Genomic DNA, 23,879 nt, shown 5'->3' on the forward strand with positions numbered 1-23,879 from the left:
GAAAAGAAATTTAATATTTAAAGAACAATTTCACTTTATTTTCTAAAAAAATGAAATCATTATAGAATTAATATTTTATAATATATCAACGCTATTGTGAATTCTTTCATTTGGTTGAGATATAAAAATTTTCACTTATTTTGAAGTCTGAAATTCTCAAACAAAAATGACAGTATGAAAATCTTTTTGTACATTTCAGATGTATAGGGTGTTTTTTTTTCGAGGTATATAACTATAAATTGGCATTACTGTTCAAGATGGCGACCGATTTAACAGCTGTCAAGTGATTTATTCTCAGTTTGGTTTGGCAATTCATCATAAATAGACTCACGTCTGAACAACGCTTGCAAATAGTGCAATTTTATTTCGAAAATGATGGTTCTGTGCGGAATACGTATCGCGCACTACGTCCATTAGCGATGAAGCGCACTTCTGATTGAATGGCTACGTCAACAAACAAACTGCCGCATTTGGAGTGAAGCTAATCCTCAAGTGTATGTCGAAACACCGTTACATTAAGAAAAACTGACTGTTTGGTGCGCTTTATGATCCGTACTTCTTCAAAAACGATGATGGCCAGAACGTTACAGTCAATGGTGATCGGTATAGAGCCATGATTACTAACTTTTTCATTTCTGAATTGAACAACCATGTTGTCCAGGAGCTGTGGTTCCAACAAGACGGCGCAACATGACACACAGCTCATGCCACAATTGATTTATTGAAAGGCACGTTTGGTGACCGCCTAATTTCACGTTTTGGACCTGTGAATTGGCCTCCAAGATCTTGTGATTTAACACCGCTAGACTACTTTCTGTGGGGCTATGTAAAGTCGTTGGTCTATGCGGATAAGCCACAAACCCTTGACCATTTGTAAGACAACATTCGCCGTGTTATTTCCGATATACGGCCACAAATATTGGAAAAAGTCATCGAAAATTGGACGTCCAGATTGGACTACATCTGAGCCAGCCGTGGCGGTCACATGGCAGAAATCATATTTAAAATGTAATGCCACAAGATTATCTTGCTGATAAATAGAATTCATGTCAATCGAATGATCCATCGTTGTTTAATTGCAATTTAAAGTTCTATGGCTCTAAAAAAAACACCCTTCAGAATCTGCAATTGAAAAAAATTCATGTTTCTGGAGGATTTGCCATGAAATTTTGAAAGATTTGTATAACATCCTGTTTTCAAGTATAGCTTGAGATCCATCAATTTTTGGACTAGATACTGTATGAATATGAGAAAACAGAGTGAATTAGTATATCTATCAGAATATCTTCACCACTTTGCTCCTCATATTTCTGCAGTGCATCAAGTTCATTTCAAAATTAATGAAATATTCATAATTCATATTCCCCAAAGTTATAACCGTAGCCCAACCAATGGAAGTTATTTCATCAGTCTGAACATTCTCGAATCTCCTCCTCCTGAGACATCAATATCATCAGGAACTCTAAACGACGTTCCTTTTTGAATCTGAATTGAAGAAAACGTAGTAATGAAAGACTTCATATCCTACAACGCTTTCGCCAAATCAATATCAGAAAAACTAGGATTTCTTTATAATATTGTTCAAAGAAAAAAGCAATAACACGATTCCAGCGATTGAGTCGAAAATCGCCTTTTTTTATTCCGACTGGAAATTGAATTTTTCCACAAAGGATTTCACCGCTTTTCTACTTGAATTCTATTGAAACCTATATAAAAGCATTTCTGTACTTTTCATCCTGAATTCGATGACTCGGTATGGTCAGGGCATCAGAGATGCTATTCATGTAACTATTCATGTAATCTCTATGATAACTCTAACATGTTGCCCAACTCACCTTCAAAATGTGGTCGTGAAGTTTGGAATTCTGCAAACTGTTGGATCTGATTAGATTCTGAACCCTAGCGTCGACTTCCTTCAAGAACCTGTGATCTTCCGCACCCCTGTCTTGTAAATTTGAAACACTGACCCCGATAGCTTTCATAGAACTCCTCGAATTCGACATCTCCTCCTTCAGTTGGCTCAATTCCGCTTTCGCCTCGTTCACTTGAACCTCCACCTTGGAGATCTCTTTACGTAAATCGGGTACACTGTTGTCCACTTTGAACTCGATACTTTCCACATTTTCAAGAAGTTCCAGCATAGACAGGTGTAACTTATCGAAATCCGCCATTTGTCGGGTCAAGTTGGCGACACTGTCGGTATTCTCGGTCAACTGCATCGTCAGGTTGGCCAACCTGTCGTCCCGATCCTCTGTGATCTGATGCATTCTGTCGTTTTCGATGTAGTTCTCGATCTCGTTGCCGTTTATCCTGTCGAAGGTTTTCAGAGGCTCGTTGGAATTCTCCTGCATGATTTGCATCTCCCTTTCCAGTCTAGACAGTTTGTTTTTGAGATGTTGGGTCTCTTTGAACAGAGCTTTCGAGGATTTCTCCAGACGAATGATATGTTTTTTCAGGACTCTTTGGTGACGGTATGGATGATCTTCTGTGGTCGGAATAGTTTGATCATTCTCGCGGAGCTTCTGTAGAGTCTTCATGTTTTGGGCAGATTCAAATTGCATCGCTTTGATCTGAAAAATAAATAAAACAAATGTCAAAAAAATTAAAAAACGACAGAGTCGATTAAGATACACTATTTATAACCTCGAAAGAGCTGGACTGATGTTTTTGACATTTTAATTGTCTGTAACAATAATGGACAAGAACATGTGGAAAAAGCTTTGTATATAATATTCATTGCATAACAAGAGATGGAACAAAATCCAGTCGAAGTTTTTGCGAAACCAGTTGTTGTAAAATTATAATTACATAGCAAATAATAGAATACTAAAAAATTTTGTGATCAAATTTGAAATGTTCAATCTTTCAGCAGTCGTAGAGAAAAGTTTTTCCACATTTGAAAGAAGGTGAACAATTATAATTTTTATATGATTTTGACAATCAAAAGCAGCATGCTTCTGTATTGTATAGAGATAGAAATATCAACCGAAAATAAACCTTATCTAATTTATTACATTCCTATAAATGATCACACATTCCATTACCACTGCGAATATGAGCAAAGAGAAGTTCTGGGAGAATATGAATACCTTTAGGGACAATGATGTTTTCATTCGGTTATTGAACAAAACCGGCTGCTATTCTACCTCTAATTGTTATTTTAAGAGGCATCATTTCGTAACACGGTAGAATAGTTGAGTATTGGATTCGGGTTAATTTAGAACAGTGCAACAACCAAACATGGCGTAAATATTTGATTGGAATTAAGCCCCTTGTATCGGCCACATATGCGGTTGGTAATTTGCAAATTGTTCCCAAGGTCTGTAATTGCGTCGATTGATTAATCCAGCATTTGGCAACCGATATCTACATATATGTTGCATCATGTTTGTATATTCAGAAAATGATTGAATTTTTCCTTCAAATACATTCTACCACGAAAAATATTTAAGTATACCTAAAATATTTACAGAATATTGTTCGGATTCTATCTCAGACTTTCTAGGCGATCGAGTGACCTCCCAAATGCTGCTTGTGTCATCAACATTTTTCATTTTATTAGCTATACCAAACCAGTAGAAGATTTTACAAGTTTTACAAAAAACTTTGATCGTTGGAAATAAAGGGTATTTTTTTTAGAGCTATAGAACTTTAAATTGTAATAAAACAACGATTGATTCATCGATTGACATGAATTTTATTTATCCGAAAGATAATCGTGTGGCATTACATTTCAAATATGATTTTTGGCATATGACCGCCACGGCTGGCTCGGATGTAGTCCAATCTGGACGTCCAATTTTCGATTACTTTTTCCAACATTTGTGGCCGTATATCGGCAATAGCACGGCGAATGTTGTCTTCCAAATGGTCAAGGGTTTGTGGCTTATCAGCATAGACCAATGACTTTACATAGCCCCACAGAAAGTAGGTCCAAAACGTGAAATAAGGCGGTCACCAAACGTGTCTTTGAATAAATCGATTGTGGCACGAGCTGTGTGACATGTTGCTCCGTATTGTTGGAACCACACCTCCTGGACATCATGGTTGTTCAATTCAGGAATGAAAAAGTTAGTAATCATGGCTCTATACCGATCACCATTGACTGTAACGTTCTGGCCATCATCGTGTTTGAAGAAGTAAAGACCAATGATTCCACCAGCCCATAAAGCGCACCAAACAGTCAGTTTTTCTGGATGTAACGGTGTCGACATACACTTGAGGATTAGGTTCACTTCAAATGCAGCAGTTTTATTTGTTGACGTAGCCATTCAACCAGAAGTGCGCTTCATCGCTAAACAAAATAAAATGGACGTAGTGCGCGATACGTATTCCGCACAGAACCATTATTTTCGAAATGAAATTGCACTATTTGCAAGCGTTGTTCAGGCGTGAGTCTATTCATGATGAATTGCCAAACCAAACTGAGAATAAATCAATTAACAGCTGTTAAATCGATCGCCATCTTGAACAGTAATGCCAATTTAAAGTTATATACCTCGAAAAAAACAACCGTTAGCTTGATAACTTTTTTCTTCTTCTCTTACTCCTTCTGTGTTAATCTTTTGTCAGTGTTATGGTATCTTTCCACATGTTGATAAAATTTCTATTCCAAATAAAAAGGACTGCTTGAGGAAGTTAGAAGGTATGCTGCTCCTTCCAGAACCTTAGAAGGATTCCTGTTTAAAATATAACCAACCAGCGCATTCGCCATTCTGCAGCACCTTTTCTGTTTAAATTCGTATGAATCTAGGGCTTACATCTGAACGAAATGTTCACTGTAGCTCATAAAGGAGATTGAACTGTTAATTTATGGGAGTATCTTGAGAATCAGAGGAGCAGTGATAAGTGAAAGGTTCCAATAATTTTGAATAGCCAGCTATCTGGGCAGCTGTCACCTTTAGACATTTGACAAGTAGAACTACGTCATTCTCAAGACTGAAATCACTTTAAATATGATGAAAATTTTGCAGTCACAGTTTCGCATGGACAACATTTTTTAGAGAAAAACAATTCTATTACATTGATCCTGAAAAATTCGCATTCGCAAGAAGGTGAAAATTATAAAGTAAATGGAAAGTATATCCACTTATTTCAGATGGAATTATGTATCATTCAATGAATCCGAGATCTAATCAGTTCAATATACCATTAATTAATAAATCAATTGGAAAGTCAAAACATATATAAGGACGATTCAAAAAAAACATTTCTTTAAAAGTTGTTCTTTTATTGTTCGTTTCTTCTCAGTTTTTGCCTCAAAAAACAAACTTATCGTTATTAAATTGTGCTTACGTGTCCGACCGATCGTCCACAAAACAAGTAAGCCAATTTCTTTTTTTCCCAAACGCCGATACGTATCATATTTTCCAGAGGAGCCGGCTGGCCAAACATCTGCGCCAGCTTTCTGAAATATAGACCACATGTTGAATCCGACGGGATTTTCCCGATTTCCCGGCCAGATGGTGCCACCACCGACGGTTAATTACGAAGAAAGGACTGAATAATGAGGGAATAACAAGAAAATATACTCAAGACCTCTGAGGGTTCGGGGAACGGCGGAACTTTCAACACGTTATAAATTCAGTGGAACAGGGAAGGGGGTGGCGGACGCACCCGATGAGTTTTCCGGTGTAATTTTCATGAGGTTTGTCTGATATTTACGACATGTTGATTCTCGGGAAGACGGAAAATTATTCTACCGACTGCTTCTTCGTGCTTCGCGGGTATCTTCAGCTATTGGGGCGAATACAATCGCTTTTTCATTAGTTTTTCACTTTGCGAAACAAAAGATTTTAGGAGGTTATACTTCCACGAAAAATTAGAGGGATTTTTCATTAAATTCTTGAGCGCTCGTTCGCCGAACACAGTGCTTTATAATTTGGTCGCAATGTCTGCGTTTTCTAAATTCAATCTTCAACTTTTTATATCCTAACTTTTTCTCCTAAAGATCTCAAACATTGATCAGGTCCCTTTCACCTGAAATGGATAATCTTTGGCAAAAATAAATTAGGCTACTGTGGAATATTGTAATATCAACTAATATCAAGTAGGTTGGGGATTAATTTTTCAAATCTCAGAAACGCCCTATATGTAAAGTAGTAGGGTTAATCACATAGTTTGTAACAGCTGGATCGATTTTTAAGGATAAGAAGATATGGAATTCGAGGAGTAGCACTAGATTTGATCAGGTCGTATTTGAAAGATCGAAAAAAGTGCATTGTTGAAATTGATGAAAGCACACGGAATCCTGAAACCTGAAGAACGTATAGTGAAGGAAGGAGTACCACAGGGATCTATCTGAAAAGCTTTCTTGTTCATTTTATTTACTTATGTTATCAAAAGTTCCTTAACAATGAATAGTGTTCTCAGAAGGACAAAAAGTATAAATAAAAGCTGGAAAGACTGGAGGAATGGTTCAAGAGTAATAACTTTTTATTGAAATTCAAAAGATCCAAACGTTTCTTACAAAGACGAAATACTAGAGGATCGAATAAAATTGCTTAAACATTTTTCTTTTCAGTCAAAAATTTTTGGAGGTAGCTAAATCACTGACAAGATTTAGTTATTCTGTGAAACTTCTATATATTCTTAAAGGTAACCAATCAGCTCTATGAGATATTGTGCATATTTTGGGGTAGGTCTCTAGATGCAGCTCGCACATTTATTCTCCTGAAAAGATGCATGATAAATAATTTCTGTTTGATCTGGCCATATTCATATAGGCCATTTTCATAAACTGCAATATTTGCCCTGTCCTCTATCTACGTATATAACATGATTTTTTTTAGTACTTAGTGACTAGAGCTAATTTTACTAGTATAAAAGGAATCATCAATACCACACGAGAAGAAAAGATGATTCGAAACTCCCAAAATTCAAATTCTCATATATCCAAAAAACTTCAGAATACCTAATTAATTTCAAAATATAATAAGATACCGGGAAAGGCAAGAAAACATCATGAAGCCAAACACTGACGCAGAAATTGAAGATTATCATGATGTTTAATAGTATTAAGTAGGTAGTATTAAGATGATGATGTGTTTGTACAGTTTTCGTGTTCTGCAAAACTTGAGTTTTTCTTTCTCATTTTATGACGGAATGTCTCGCCATTGTTAGCCAACGCAAAAAATGCTTTGGACAAGAAACTTGTAGAAGTGAGAAAGTAACCTCCTTGAAGCTATTTCAGGTACTGAAGTCCTTTAGAACTCTGGAACTAGAGGGTAAGCTGTATACTTCGACCAATTATGGGAGAACAATGAAATGAAACCTCCCTTAAGTTTACAATGTACAATTCGAAAGAAGTTGAGAAATATAATTTTGCCATGAAATTGAAAACACCACACGATGTTCTTCACATAAAGATACATTGTATGCAAGATCCATACCGAAATATATCTCTGTCGAGTATAAAATTTGACAGGGATATCATCTAATTTCGAGCAGAGTAGATAAAGTTGTCGAACCAACCGTTACTTAGTGGAAATTGAATCCCCGCAAAACTTGTTAATGATGTTCCAGACCGTACAAAATTACAGATGGAAGAAGAGGACAATTTTTCAGATCCAGTAGGAGAGATATCGGAGAAAACCATTAGGATAACGACCGAAGTTATGCAGACGAGATGCGGCATAAGAATTTCATCTGTCTGGATATTTATTGGAATACAAAGATGGATTCGAACCATCGCATCAGATGAAAATATATCAGAGTATGGGAATGTAGACGTAAATATAAGAGTCGGAAGGTTGATTTTCTTTCTATTTGTATTTGGAGGATCGATTTTGAAATATGGAAGATTTAATGGATATTTTGTATTGGGAATTGTGGGCTGTTTTAGGAAACGTTGATTATAAATATGAATGGATGATAAAATTGGAAAATTGTTTTTGACGTTATTGACCAAAAAGTTGGGTTTGTGCTTTCAAGTAGTGGCAAAAAAATACACTGTTTCGATGGATTTCTCCATTGACAATAACAATACCGCAGTTCATTGGTATAATGAAACAGTAAATTTTTCGAAAAATACCAGAAATAATAATTTTAAATGCTTTTTAAATAATTAAATGAATAAAATAACGAAATAATGATTTTTATAATTTAAGTTAAATTTTCAAACGTGTACACCATTACTGGTTGAGTACTTCGAGTGATAGTCCGAAGATCTAGGACTCAAATTTTCAGTTTTCGGTAAAAAGGTACCTCTTCGGCCAGTTTCAATTTAATTGAATCTGAAAATAATTAGACGTAAACGTCATTTGGCTTCAATTCTTGTACAAACTGTAAGCCAAGATTCTTACTCAAAATTTTACATGTAGTCGAAGGCGAAGGACAACAAGTGGAAAACGGCGACGTATCGACATTTCGACGTATTGTTCAACACTTCGCACTACAGCAACAATTTTCTCTTCGGTACGCACATTTGTTTGTCTTGTTGATGGTTTTGAATGGAAAAGAGCAAAATCATAGCAAAAACGATCAAAAACTGCTAAAATTGCTTGTTGACTAGAGCGATTATATTGACCTTAAAATGGACGAAGTGCTTTATGAACTTCGCGGAGAGATTTATTTTTTCAAAGTGAATTTTTTCAAATTGTGAGCGTTGTTCTGGCGTTGAAGGATTAATGATGAATTGCCGAACCTTACTGAATAGAAATGCCAACACACTTTGACATTCTTAACTGTTAAACCATAGACAACAATCATCGAAACTTCTCATGCAGCTGAAAATCAACCACTATCGTTGTTAAAGGAGAGGAAAGAGAAATAACCGTTATGTCTCTTAGAGGCAGAGTTAGTTTCTATACCTTTTCAACTTCAAATTGAGACTAATCATAATCAATTACAAATTTCAAATTGAGAAGGAACAACCCCAAGATGGTTGGCACAATCAAATTGGGAATAAACATGTTCAAAATGAGAATAAACAACTTCGATATGGTTAACACATTCAAGGTGGGACTTAACAATTTCATATTAAAAAATTACATTTACAATCAAATTTGATAGTTCAATAGAATTACCAAATAATGTAGTTATCGGTCAGATAATTGATGTGCTTTATAATATTATTATGCCAGAGTACATGAGATACACAGAAGCAGCAAATATTAAGAAGTAGGAGATTCAATTGTAAATGCCATTTTTTAATATGAAATCATTTAGTTCCAATTTGATTGTGCTCCATTTTGAAATTTTTTAATCTAAAGTTGAAAAGTACTAAAAAAGCATTTTTATTATCTTATTTCTCGAATTCAGTTTAATACAATTGATTTAAATTGCGTTAATTCTTATCGACTAGTACGTGACTGCGAACGCCAATTAGGGCAATTTGACGTCATAGCACTGAAACGTTTAGAACATTGACAAAATAATCTTATCTAAAACTAGTTAATCTATGGTTTAGAACGTCAGATGATATAATCAAACCGACTTGACTGTCAATATCAGCTGATATCAGTTACGTTTGACAGACCGTCAGCATGTGTTGACCATAGATAAACTAGTTAGAACTGTCTATAGTGGTGACTCTATTATGCAGTGACGTCACCATAATACCGTGACAGAATGGAGCGTTTCAGCGGAAATTTTGAAAACTTTTTTTATTTATGTATTTTTATTGGTACTTTCTATATTTCTCCATGAAATTTTTTTTTTTTCGTTTTTATATAGGGCTTATCACAAATTAAAAGCAATTTCAAAATAAAGGCAACATCCCTATTGAAAATCTGTAGAAATCAAATAGTGTTCATGTTTATTTTCATCAAATCAATATGAATTTCCATGCAGTAAGGACTGAATCCATGAATATATAAATTGTCTTATAAGTAAAACAGTCAGCGGACATCCGTAACCAGTAAAGCAGGAGAAAATTCTCGATTGAATGCCTTTTTAAGGTAAACATCAGACGTTGGCTGTTTTCCCCGATGTTTCAGCTTCTCCCCGGAAATATAATTCCTTAGACGTCCTTTCAGCTGTCCTCCGCATAATTTTTCAGGACCGTTTTCCCGAGGGAAAACGATATACCGGAGAGTACTTCTTCTTCATTCCCGGCATTCCGTGTTTAGTTTCAAATTATTATCGTTGCGCCTGAAAAAGATGGAAATTTCGTCGTGTATAACGATGTTGAAACCGGAAATTCCGGTTATTTTCTTTTATTCCGAGCATATGATACATCCGGCTCTCCATAACTGAATAATTCAGGCCAGACCTAGTGTGGGGATAATTTCGACTGCGCTCCGCTACACAGTGCAGGGAAAAATCGGGCTGGAGGCCTGCGGACAGCCCGTTTACCTCTTCAAAATTCCGGCAGTTCCTCTCGCAACCTTACGTTTTCCAGACTCATTTTCCTCCATTATTAAGCGGGGCTTAATCGTTTTCTGGGGGGGTTCCTTGTATGTGCATGTATAATTTTTTAATGGTTCTGCCCGGGGTTTGAATGAGCGAACGTTGCGCTCCATTTCGCGATAGAATAATCTAGAACCTTCAATGAATATTTATCGGATACCGGCTTTCAGCCAAAGCTTCGCTCGCAGTGATCCCTCAAAAAAAATACCAGTTTTATAGTTTTGTTTGTCAAGGATAATATGTTTATTTCAATCTTGTCACGAAGTGAACAAAGGTTGTATCTGATCACGTGAGATCGACATGAAAATAGTGGACGTAACTAATGTGTGAAACTGCAATTGTGCATTTTCATGAAAATGTGGAAGCAAAACTTACTTCGGAGTTGAAAGACTGATATAAGTTAAGTTATTAAGGAGGTTGAAGTTTAAATTACAGGGTAAGAACCTCAGAGTAACGAACGTAGTAAGAGGGAGCATATGCCATTTTCAGTAAGCAAATTCTGTCCCCAACATGAAATAACAAATTTGACATGAAGCGCGCGGAATCAATTCGCGAGTTTCTCCACAAAGAACACACTTCTTATGTCCCATAGTTAATTAACGTTTCATATCTACTCAAAATACATATACTGAAATAAATACCTAAATATATCAGAAATTCAGAAAACAAACTTCAAGCCGAGCTTCAAGCTCGCTAAACGGAGTGAAACAACCGATGACACTAGGAAAGCAAAAGTTGCCAAACCTTGGATTTCAGCAGGTAGATACAGAAAATAATAAATATTCTGCTTATTATAAATTCGACAATTAGGAAAAATATCGGATTTTATATATTCAAATTTACATATTTAATCGGGAATCACACAAATAAATATATTTCATTCAATATAATATACATTCATAACGATATAGTGAAATTGTGGATTTGAAAATATATCACAATCCGACAACGAAATCTAACCATGTTGGGGACATTTAAAAGTTGCGTATGCTTCCTCTATCTATGTTCATTACTTCGTGATTAGAATCAATGAAATTGGAATAACTGAATATGTATAAATGAAAAGAACGAAGGCAAAGTTTGAATTATTTCAATATTTGCTTACCAAGTTCATTAGGTCGTATATAAAGATAGATGATTTGTTCGGATACCGAAAATATTGGAGTTTAAGAGTAATACTTTGTTAAATTAATAAAAGAAAGAACGACAAACACATATTGAATACTCATATCATATCATAATACGCCCGTGTGGGGTTGCTAGTCCTCCATCGGGCGCCTCCCCAGGTGGCGGATAGGGGAACGCCTCCTAGATATAGGTGGTACCGGTGAAATGAAATAACCGGGGTGGACCAAAACTAGCACGTAGCGTTTGATCCAGAATGGGCGGCTGCAAACGGCGTTTGATCCAGAATGGGCAGCCGATATTCAAGCCAAGATTTGGCATAAAGGAAGGCAACGGGAGACCACCTTTATTATTATTCCCAAGACAATAACATGAATACATTTGATTCAAAATATTCCGGAGGTATAAATAGTTCTCCAATCGGATCTCCGGGGAGAACGGTTTTGAATGTATCATATAGGAAGGCTAATCTAAGAAAACCATTGAGGATTGGAACATGGAATGTGAGAAGCCTTTTTGACGCTGGAAAACTAGCGAATCTCACACAAGAAATGAACAGACTTAAGCTGGACATCCTGGGCGTTGCTGAAACATGGTGGCCCGACGCGGGAGAATGCGAGGTACAAAATGGGGTGTTCTTCTACTCAGGCAATAGCGACCCAAAACACAGGAAAGGCGTAGGAATTGTTATAACAAAGGAACTACTAAAATCAGTTATAACCTTTGTTCCATACTCAGACCGCACAGCTTTATTGAAACTAAAAGCCAGACCAAACGACCTCAACATTATACAGGTATACGCGCCAACCGCGGATTCGCCTGAACATGAGGTGGAAAAATTTTATGATGAAGTCCAAGAACTGCTTAGGTTGACTAAAAAGCAAGACGTCAACATAATCATGGGCGACTTTAATGCCAAAATAGGCAATGGTCAATTTGAGGAAATAGTTGGACCTTATGGTCTCGGAGAAAGGAATGAGAGAGGTGATCGTCTGTTGCAATTCTGCCAGGAAGAAAGTATGAGGATTACGAATACATTTTTTCAGCTTCATCCTCGCCGCCTTTACACTTGGAAATCACCGGCAGACCGACCGCACAATGTAATACGAAATCAAATAGACTTCATACTCATCAACCGGAGATTCAGCTCAACCATCAAAAGAGCCAGCACGTATCCTGGAGCGGATGTACCTTCTGACCATGTACTACTGATGGCCGTCATAAAGATTTCTCTATCAAGTCAAAAAAAAACGACAACACAGCGACGAGTGGCGTTGGAAGGATTGAAAGATCCCGTCATAAAAGCAGAAATATCTGATGAGATAAACAGACAAATTCAAACGACAACACCGAATATTGGAGAAGAACTAACAGAATCTTGGCAGAGAATAATGAACAGTGTAACGAGCACAATGCAAAATAGATTAGGTTATAAAACAAAGAACAAAAAACAGAAATGGATGACAGATGAGATCTTGCTTTTGATGGACGAACGCCGAAAGTATAAGAACAAACCGGATGACAACACATATAAAGATATTCAAAGACTTATAAGATCAAAGATTAGAGTAGCAAAAAATGACTGGCTTAAACATGAATGCTCGGTAATGGAACAACTGCAAAGTCAACATGACGATTTCAATCTGCATAAAAAGCTGAAGGAGACTGCTGGTATATACAGGAGAATGAGGCCAACTATAACAACGAATGAGAACAATCAGATAGTCATCGACAGCAAAGAGAGGATCAATGTCTGGGAAAAGTACATAGAAAAACTTTTTGAAGACGATAGACCCGCAGCTGACACCACTTACTCTCCAACTGGTCCATCTATCACTAAAGAGGAGATAGAAAAAGCTATACGTAATTCAAAAGATAACAAAGCGGCTGGCCCAGATGAAATTCCTTCGGAAGTACTCAAACTCCTCGATGAGAGAGGTATTACAGCACTGCATAGAATATTTAACATTATATATGAGACGGGTCACTATCCCAGGCAGTGGTTGAGCTCTACATTCATTCCCTTGCCTAAGAAGACAAATGCAAAAAGATGCGAAGATCATAGACTTATTAGCCTGATGAGCCACACCCTAAAAATATTTCTTAAAATCATACACCAAAGAATATTCCGAAAGTGTGAGAGAGATATAAGCGACTCACAATTCGGGTTTAGACAGGGGTTAGGCACAAGAGAAGCAATAGTCGCAACACAGGTGCTTGTCCAGAACTGTTATGACCAGAGGAAGGACGTTTACCTCTGTTTCATAGATTATGAAAAGGCATTCGATCGAGTACAGCACCACAAATTAATGCAGCTCCTCAAAAGACTCGACCTGGATCAGAAGGATATCCGATGCATTGAAAACCTTTACTGGAGCCAAACAGCGCAAATAAAACTAGGCGGCAATATGTCCAACAACATACGAATCAGGAGAGGGGTGCGACAGGGGTGCGTGTTGTCTCCACTCCTGTTCAACTTGTACTCCGAGGCAATTTTCCGAGTGGCACTTGAAGATGTGGAAATGGGAATCAGAGTAAATGGGACATGGATTAACAATATCCGTTATGCGGACGATACCGTCCTAATCGCTGAAAACATGCACGACCTACAACAACTGGTTGATAAGATAGGAGAACAGAGCAAAGCAATGGGTCTAAACATTAACACCAAGAAGACGAAATTTATGATTATTTCAAGAAACCCAAATATGCATAGAAACGCCATCATAACATTCAATGCAACGCCGTTAGAGAGGGTAGATAAATTCAAATATCTGGGTGTCTGGCTCTCTGAAGATTGGACATCAGACAGAGAAATAAAATGTCGCATTGAACAAGCCCGACAAGCATTTCTGAAGTTTCGAAGAGTTCTTACTTGTCCTGATTTTGATCTCAACCTGCGACTGAGATTCGTGAAGTGCTACATCTGGTCGGTGCTTCTTTACGGCATGGAAGGCTGGACATTGAGGAAGACTGCGATTAACAGGCTAGAGGCCTTCGAGATGTGGCTGTACCGCAGGGTCCTCAAGGTGCCTTGGACGGCTAGATTGACAAACGAGGAAATTCTGAGACGCGTCGACAGACAACGTGAATTGTTTGAAACTATTAAGAAGAGAAAAACGGCGTACCTAGGACACATTATGCGGAACAACAAATATCAATTTTTACACTTACTGATCGAAGGTAAAATTGAGGGAAGAAGAGGGATCGGAAGGAAGAAAATGTCCTGGCTGCGAAACATCAGGCAGTGGACAGGGCTGCACGATATACAGTCCTTGATACATACCGCAAGAAATAGAGAAGCGATGGAAAGTGTTATCGCAAACATCCATTAGTGGATATGCATTGGAAGAAGAAGAATCATAATACGAGTACAACAGAAGAAATTGATATTTTTACACGAGTTCAAAATTCAGAAACGAACCATGAGGTGAGTAGTGTTAGAATAAGCTGATAATTGATATTAATGGAATATTTCCATAAATATCGTTGGGTGATTTGGTTTGAATAATTTTGGTTGGCCGAACTGTTTTCTGTATCACAAATTTGACAGATAATAGACAACTCCGTGGCTAGAGAGTTCCCGAATAAAACCATCACGAAATCTGTGTGAAACTGTGGATATTCCAGCATGATTTGGTTTTACAAGGTTTGGCCAGAATGAACGGATTCGCCATGGAATCAGAGAATAGTTATTCATAAAATTTTAACCACTGTCAGAACAAACTGTTGAATGAGTTATATTTTGATTTTCATATAGATGTCATGTGATAACATATTTATTGGTTGTGGAATTCCTGAAATCTGTCTGTTACCTTAGCATATACTCTATATACTTAGATATTGTGCATGAATAAACTTAGCAAATATTTTAAACTTCGACTTTGTTACCCCATATATTTGTTACCTACTTCAACTTATACGTATTTTGTTTTCGCAGTGGCTTTGATGAAGTTTCCTTCTTTTATTCAAATGTTTCTTTTTTCTTGAAAATGGTTTTTTTTAATGGCAAAGCAACTTTATCAATATCTCCATCAATTCACTTGAACGCATAAGTTAGCTTGATGAATCAATAAAAATTATCCATGCTTCAATATAGAAAAATGTTCTTTTTCAGCCATAATTTCACGAAATAATACCAAATTTTAAAATATCAACCTTTGTTTTGCTTAAATACTGACTGTATTAAAAAAATTGTCAATCATTATAAGTCAACTAGATGTAAGATCAGTGAAACTGAACAGGTAATGATCGATATAATTTATAATACTTCATTGCATGAATCGAATAGTCCTACTACTACTGCTTCTATTAGAATATAATACAATATAATGAAAAAAATACAATAACCCTAATACCATAAAAATAGACAATTTTGATCAAAATACAAATGCTAATGACCAATATATATGAGCATATAATGAAGAAATTTTCGTGTTTCTATCAAATCCATGTCGAACTTCAAATAGGCGTACATTTTCAATTTATTATCTAGCACGACATGGTTCGATTTTCGTTGGAAACGAATATAGACTCGCTGTGACGAAATTTATTGTGCGCTCGAATGGCAAATTTGCTGGAGCAGAGATCGTAAGTATTAATTAGTTCAAAATATCTGATTTGTTATTGTTACGTTTCCGGTAAGCGTTCATTATTCTGAGCAATTATCGACATCAGATAACCGTGTCGTTGCGTGTTCAATTTTAACCCTCTCGAATTCAGTCCCATCTTTTCATATTACCAATCACTAAAAATAATTTCATTCACTTTCCAAATAAAATATGATATTTCAATACCTACCAAAAAATGAGTAGGAGGAAATGTATATTTCAATATTCTTTTTTAACTGAAGAAAAGAAGAAGAAAAACCAAAGAATGATAAAAAAGGAATAAGTGCGATAGAGAAACTATCTGGATTTCAAAATGAAATGAAAGCAAGAAAATCAGCTACTCTCCTAATATTTCTGTTATAATCTTAGAAGGGGTATGCACTTTATCGACTTTATGGATTTCTACTAATCGAGCCTTATATAGGTTAAAGAAGTGGAACCAACAATATTCTCAACATCATATAATAAGTTGTCAGTATTTCTCACGATTTTATAGTGAAAATGGTGACCAACACTTAGGAAAGCTATTAGAAATGATGATTAGAAGAAAAACATTGAAAAATTTAGTAGACATGAATAACTAACTTGAACATGTGTCTAGACGGTCATTATAATGATATTCCATATATTAGATACATATATGGAACATATGGATACATATATGGAAGATATGGAACAATACTGAACAAAATGAACCTACTCAGCTTCACCCAGTGCATCATTATTTACAAATAATTGGCATTCAATACTTGAAGGTAATCATTCCGATCCAACACAATAATAATAGAAAATTGGATCGTTCACAACAAAAACAAGCCAACCTTAACATACCATAAATTTATACGTTTTGAAATGCACACAAATGAAAACATGGAATGAAAGCGTTAAAACGAACGTGTCAGTTGAAAATATAATTTGACTTATCTGTTTGTGACGGAATGAAATATAGAATTTTCATACAATTGCTGTCATACGATCGTCAGACGACTCATTTCCGGAAAAGTGGTAAATGATCACCCATAGAATTTTATACGAATAGTTGGAACAGTTGCTAATTTTGTACAAGATTTGATTACATAATACGACGCGACGTTTTTTTGGAAATTTTTTACAATTCAAAAACAGAACATTTTATCGCATAGGCTTTGTTCATCTGACAGCATGGGTCAGGATAGGTAATTTCGATATGAAATTATGAGATTTGATAAAATAACTCAACTATTTGTAAACGTTATTAAGGCGTGTATATTTTCATGATCAAATGGCATAATGTATTGAACACGAAGGATATAAAAAATGTCAAAACATAATTAATATACATTGTTGACATTATTAACATTTTGAATTGTATAATTCTATGGGAATTTTTAAATTTTTTTTTATTTTGTTATTTTTAGTATATTATTATTATTATTTTTTTTTTTTTAATTTTTTAAGAACGCAAATTTTTTTATGGGAGTCCTTAGAATATAAATTGGTCATCTTCATTTATTAAAAATCAATTGTACCACTGAAACAAAAACTGGGTCAACAGAAAGGTGGAAAATATTGGTTAAATTGTTTTTCATGTTAGATATATTTCGTTGAAACATACGATTTCCATTATCCCTACGAAAATAACTATACAGGGTGGCCATTTGAAAACGAAACAGACGAGATTTCGGCGAAATAAAGTTTTTCGATAGAAATGCTCGGACAGGTCGATTTCTGTTTCGAGGGGGACAATTTAAGATGTAGGTTACGGACGCATAGCGCTTCAACCCTTGCTACTACAACCCTCACCCCCAAATTTTGAATAGGGAAGATGGGGTGAGTGATACCTCATTTGAAAGGTATTTTTATACTGATTTCAGCACAGTATTGTTTTTTCATTTTATGCATTAGTTCTCGAAATATTCTCTACTAAGTATTTGAAAATGAAGTGGTGTTTTCATGGCACTTGTAGTAATCGACATTTTGAGCTTCAAAACAACTATGACTGTGGCTTCCTTCCTAACTAACTAACGCATGAATATTTCGAGAACTAATGCATAAAATGAAAAAACAATTACTGTGCTGAAATCAGTATAAAAATACCTTCAAATTGAGGTATCACTCACCCCATCTTCCCTATTCAAAAATTGGGGGTGGGGGTTGTAGCAGCAAGGGTTGAAGCGCTATGCGTCCGTAACCTACATCTTAAGTTGTCCCCCTCGAAACAGAAATCGACCTGTCCGAGCATTTCTATCGAAAAACTTTATTTCGTCTGTAATCTCGTCTGTTTCGTTTTCAAACGGCCACCCTGTATAGTAATCGACTTCACGTTAACTTTTCAATATAATCAAGATAAATCCAAGTAACTTTGGTCGAAATATTCAGGTACATTAACTCTGGTGATTAAGTTCCTAGAGTTCGTGTGAGATAGGGAGGTAGGAGGTGAGAAGAAACTTATTAATAGCATAAATTTCTGATTTCTAGATAAATTGAGTCACTTCATAAATCAGCAGATGCTTGCATTAATTCCAAATTAAAGTTCTCCAGGAAAATCTCACTTATTAATTAAAATTCCCAAGTTTCTACTCCAGTATAATAAAATTGGAAGATCTTAAAATCCGAAATTCATTTGATTTTCTTCAATTCAGTGGAAAATCCGTTCATTCTGCCATACCTTGTAGAAAAGAAATCGTATGGGAATATCTCAATTTTACTCGGATTTAACTATATTTGTTTGTCAAATTTGTGATAGGAAAAATAGTTCTGCCAATCAACATTTTTAAATGCAAAATCACTAAACGATATTTATGGAAATATTATATTAATTTCTTCTAACACTCGTTCTTCAGAAAACTCGCTCGGTTTTGAATATTGAACTAGTATAAGAATTTCAATGCCTTCTGCACTTGTTACTATAATTATTGATTATTGCTATTATTTTACATTTGAACTCAACTGAAAATAACACCCTTACATTACACGTCGAAATGAATCGAATTCGAATCTTTCTGAACGAAGTGTAATTCTAATTTAAATTGAGATCCCATTACATTGCACAACCTTTTCAGTGAATTTTTGTAATCAACGAAATACCAATTAGAGAGTTCTTTGAGTCATCCGATGGAGTTTCATTTCCGATGAGAAGTCTAGGGCCGGAGAGTTCAGTCCTAGATAGAGCTGAAGACCAACAAAAATAGTTCCTTATTTTCACTGACACTTTGGAGACAGCGGAAAGAACGAGTAATTGGAACTTTAGTGGTATTTTCTCATTAGGAATTCTCAAATTGCTTCGTTTGCTTTAGGTCAGAAAATTCTACTCTGTCTTGTTCATTTGCTCCAGTTGAAATATTTAACTAACATACAGTCCACGAAATAATTACACATTTTGTTTCTTTGCTTTCACGAAATTCTGGTTCGTCATTCTACAAATAATTCAAGAATTATTCGACATAAATGAACCAAGAAAGATAAACTGAGTTGAATTTCATTCGACCATATTTAGAAATTTGGTATAATATATCATTTTTCAAGGTTTATTTTAACCAAAATTTTAATATTCCAGCAAAAATTTAACATGGAATTTTCAATCTATGAATGAATAACAATATTTCGAAATTATTGTTTTTTTTTTTATTTGTATAGTAATCAATGTAAATTTACAAAAATCCTAGCATTTTAACCCATCAAAATTACATGGGGAGTCATAAGTACAATGGTACAATTTCACATAGAATCTGCATCAAGATTCATTTTCTAATGTACAAACAATTTTATTGTTTTTACTTGTGGCATCTGCATGGATTTCGGATTGACACTTCTTTTTCTCGAATTAAAAATTATTTTTCAAATTCTCATTCATTTATGAACAAATTTGAAAGAAAAAATACCAAATTACCAAAAAGTTTAATGTAAGTGTAATTGTATGACAAATAGCCAAAAGTGTAATGGGTGATCATTCCATGGAAACTGCTTGCGTACCGAATGAATGTTTGAAAATACATTTTCTTCATTAGATTTCTCACAAAGAAATGTATATCCTCAAAAAACACGGTTCCCACACAAATATCATCCCACACTTAGCAATTTGTCTCTGATGTAAAATGATTCTTATTTTTTAGTTGAATCGAGACATGAAATTCCTGGGATTTTCAAAAAAAAAAACAATAATTAAAGAAAAAGCAGTATCGTAACAATTTTTCTCCAGAATTGATAAAAGTAATATTGTTTGTTCATCACAAAATTTATTTTGATGCAGTGAACACGTGTACCAAATTTCATAGAAATATCTTATCTGCAGAAGCATTGTTTTGGTTATGAAATAGTTATTTATAATACAAGTGCAGAAGGCATTGATATTCTTCCACGAGTTCAAAATTCAAAAACGAGCCACGAAGTGGCGAGTTTTGGAATGAACGAGTGGTAGAATGAGCCTTCTGTACGAGTATTATACATTTTTTTCTCTAATTAATTGCATTTTCATTGAAATTAATGAAATATTTCCATAAATATATCTTAGTGATTTTTGCATTGAAAAATGTTGGTTGGCAGAACTGATTTCTTCAAGGCAAATTGATTAATTGACAGATAAAGCCGTGGCGGAAAGTTCGGAGTACCAACATAGAATAATAAAATATAACCATGAAAACTGTGCTTTTCTGATATATTCTCGCACGATTTTGTTCTACAAGATGTGGAAGAATGAACGGAATAACCACAGAATTAGAGAAAAAAATATTCCTAGAAACGTTAGCAGCCGGTATCTCAATAGTTACCACATTTACGACATAAGTTCATATGTTTTTTTTTTATAAAAGTGGCTTCAAGATCAAGAATCATCCCCTTAAATATAAATATATTTCAAGGTACAAACTGTATATTCGCTACATTGATCTGTTCACTTTGTTTATTAATGAGCTCGATAAAATTTCCGTTTTTGCTGCTCGTAATCGAGAATTTGTACGATTTTAATTTCGTGAAACCCTTTCGAGGTTTTGAGTTGCGCAAAAAATATTACCTCGATAACTTCCAGCGGACATTATCGCAGTTTCTGTTTCGACTTTAAGCCGTTCGGCGAAACGTACAATATTATCGTATAATTTACGTTACGCAACCTGTTCCCAACCAATTACAAGGCATTCCTGTAGGCATCTCGGTTTCTGGTCCTGCTTATCTCCCGGTTATCCTTTGGAACTCAAAAGGCCGCTAATGAAACAAATGGAAATGGGAATTAAATGTCGACGCAAAACGATATAATATCTGGGGGTTTTCGTATGATTCGTTCCTGCATAGTTCTGGGACCTGCGGCTTCCTCTGGGCGCTAATCAAGCCGAAATTCATTCCCCCCCATATATTTTAAATGGATATTTCCAACTTTACGCGGGACCGACTGCAGTTAATTGGAGTTTTTCCTCTCGCTCTGGGGAAAACCCCGATCTATGTACAAATTATCTCGTAAATTGATAATTGAGAGGGTGTGCCTTCGGATCGGAAGCTTGCGGGCCAATCCTACCGGGAGAAAAAAACATAATTTTCCATTCAATTTGATCTCACTATCCAATATGCCGTTGTAGCAGGAAATTGGGAAATTTTTTTGGAGTGATGTGATTTATTATTTCGAATGATGAAAATTGGGGAATTAATGGAAGGTGCGTTATGATAAAAAAGAAGAAGAAAAGTATTTATATGTGTTATTTTTCTGGCATAGCTTAATATGAATATTCAAAATGGCTGAATCCTCTCCTCTAGACCAAATTGGGGTAAATAGAAAAGCAAAAAATGTTCCTTTTGACCTCAAGAATCTACTGTTGAAATGTATGTACAGGATGGGCAAATAAGCGAGGTAAGCGGCTATATCTCAAGATCCACTCATCGTAGAGACTTGCGGTAAAAAATTTTACCACTAAAGTGAACAAAAGAAAACATTGGAAATTGTTTTGAAGTTAATACCTCCACCGCTAGGAGGCGTAATAGCTATCGTCGAGTAGAAAAATGCATTTTACTCGAAAAATTTTCATATTAAGTTGGAAAAAAAATATCATCACTGTAAACCTTGGAAAATTCTCTATCTGTTTGAATTGTCACTTTCGATTTTGCGACATCAAATAAGGGTGGGGGAAAGATAGAAATCTGACTGATTGAAATGTCTGTAACTTCAGTTTGGCTCAATATTTTTGAGCAAATTAGATCTTATTTGAGAGACAACATCTTGTTGATTAAGGAAAAAATATACTCATGATGAATTTGATTGAGCTGCTTCCGATAGGGAGCGCTAAGTCAGAAGTTCATTGTTTTGTTCATTTTTCTCTGCAATTTCAAATGTAATGATGGGATTTTCTTAACAGAAACAAAAATTTCATTGAATTTGCATGAAAAAACCTGAAGGTCGCAACGCGATAATTTCAGGCGTTCTGAAGTTATGGCCAAAAGAAGATATTCAACTGATGCACTGCGAAAAACCAAATTGAGTCTTCAAGTTCTAACAGAAACAGAAATCCCATCAAATTTGTATGAAAAAACCAAAAGGTCGCAAAGCGATAGCTTCAGGGGTTCTGTAGTTATGGACGAAAAAAGATATTCTTCAACTGATGCAATGAAAAACTAAATTGTGTCTTCTTTCGGCCATAACTCCAGAACGCCTGAAGCTATCGCTTTGCGACCTTTTGGTTTTTTCATACAAATTTGATGGGATTTCTGTTTCTGTTAGAACTTGAAGACTCTTTTTGGTTTTTCGCAGTGCATCAGTTGAATATCTTCTTTCGGCCATAACTTCAGAACGCCTGAAATTATCGCTTTGCGACCTTCAGGTTTTTTCATGCAAATTCAATGAAATTTTTGTTTCTGTTAAGAAAATCCCATCATTACATTTGAAATTGCAGAGAAAAATGAACAAAACAATGAACTTCTGACTTAGCGCTCCCTATCGGACAGACGTACGTTTCGGAATTTTTGTATTTAATGATACAATTTTTCCTCATCAGTGCCTTATAGTTCAACGGAATTATTAAATTTACAAACTTACCACGTATATATCTACCTCAACAAATTTGCAAGTAAGAAACTACAAACTAACTAAACGTATCGGTTGCTCTGGTGAGGATTCACAGAACAAGCCATTACCTAAGGTAGTCATAGATTTCTTCATTGTTATTCTTTTGAAATACATATACAAATCGACATTTACAATTGAATATATTAAATCTGGTGAATCCTCACCAGAGCAACCGATACGTTTAGTTAGTTTGTAGTTTCTTACTTGCAAATTTGTTGAGGTAGATATACACGTGGTAAGTTTGTAAATTTAATAATTCCGTTGAACTATAAGGCACTGATGAGGAAAAATTGTATTATTAAATACAAAAATTCCGAAACGTACGTCTGTCTTTATGTTAATTTAGTTGTTCAATTTATTAACCGTTTGCTCAATTTGTACAGTTTTAGTCATTTTGAATTTTTCTTTTGGTTGATTATTAAATTTGTCATTTTTAGAATTGGAATATATTCCAAGACAAAAATAAACTGAATATATCATACAGATATATTATTGTGAAGGATTAGACTTTTATAATGAAAATTTTTCGAGTAAAATGCGTTTTTCTACTCGACGATAGCTATTACGCCTTCTAGCGGTGGAGGAATGAACTTCAAAACAATTTCCAGTGTTTTCTTTTGTTTACTTTAGTGGTAAAAGATTTTACCGCAAGTCTCTACGATGAGTGGTTCCTGAGATATAGCCGCTTACCTCGCTTATTTGCCCACCCTGTACAAGTCAAAACTCACTCCGAATAAGAAAATTATAGAACATGTAAAGTATCATTGCATTAT

The 23,879-nt window shown here is 35.3% G+C and overlaps 1 protein-coding gene across 1 annotated transcript in view; it reads right to left on the minus strand.

Moving 5' to 3' along the window:
- LOC123672242 (protein scabrous-like) overlaps positions 1-23,879 on the minus strand; it is a 78,744-nt gene that overhangs the window by 2,260 nt on the left and 52,605 nt on the right. The window contains exon 3 of the mRNA XM_045606270.1: positions 1,836-2,570. Coding sequence (XP_045462226.1) covers positions 1,836-2,570 — 735 coding nt within the window. The remainder of the gene's footprint in view (positions 1-1,835; positions 2,571-23,879) is intronic.

The sequence above is a fragment of the Harmonia axyridis genome, chromosome 2, assembly GCF_914767665.1.
Source record: "Harmonia axyridis chromosome 2, icHarAxyr1.1, whole genome shotgun sequence".
NCBI classification, from domain to species: Eukaryota; Metazoa; Arthropoda; class Insecta; order Coleoptera; family Coccinellidae; genus Harmonia; species Harmonia axyridis.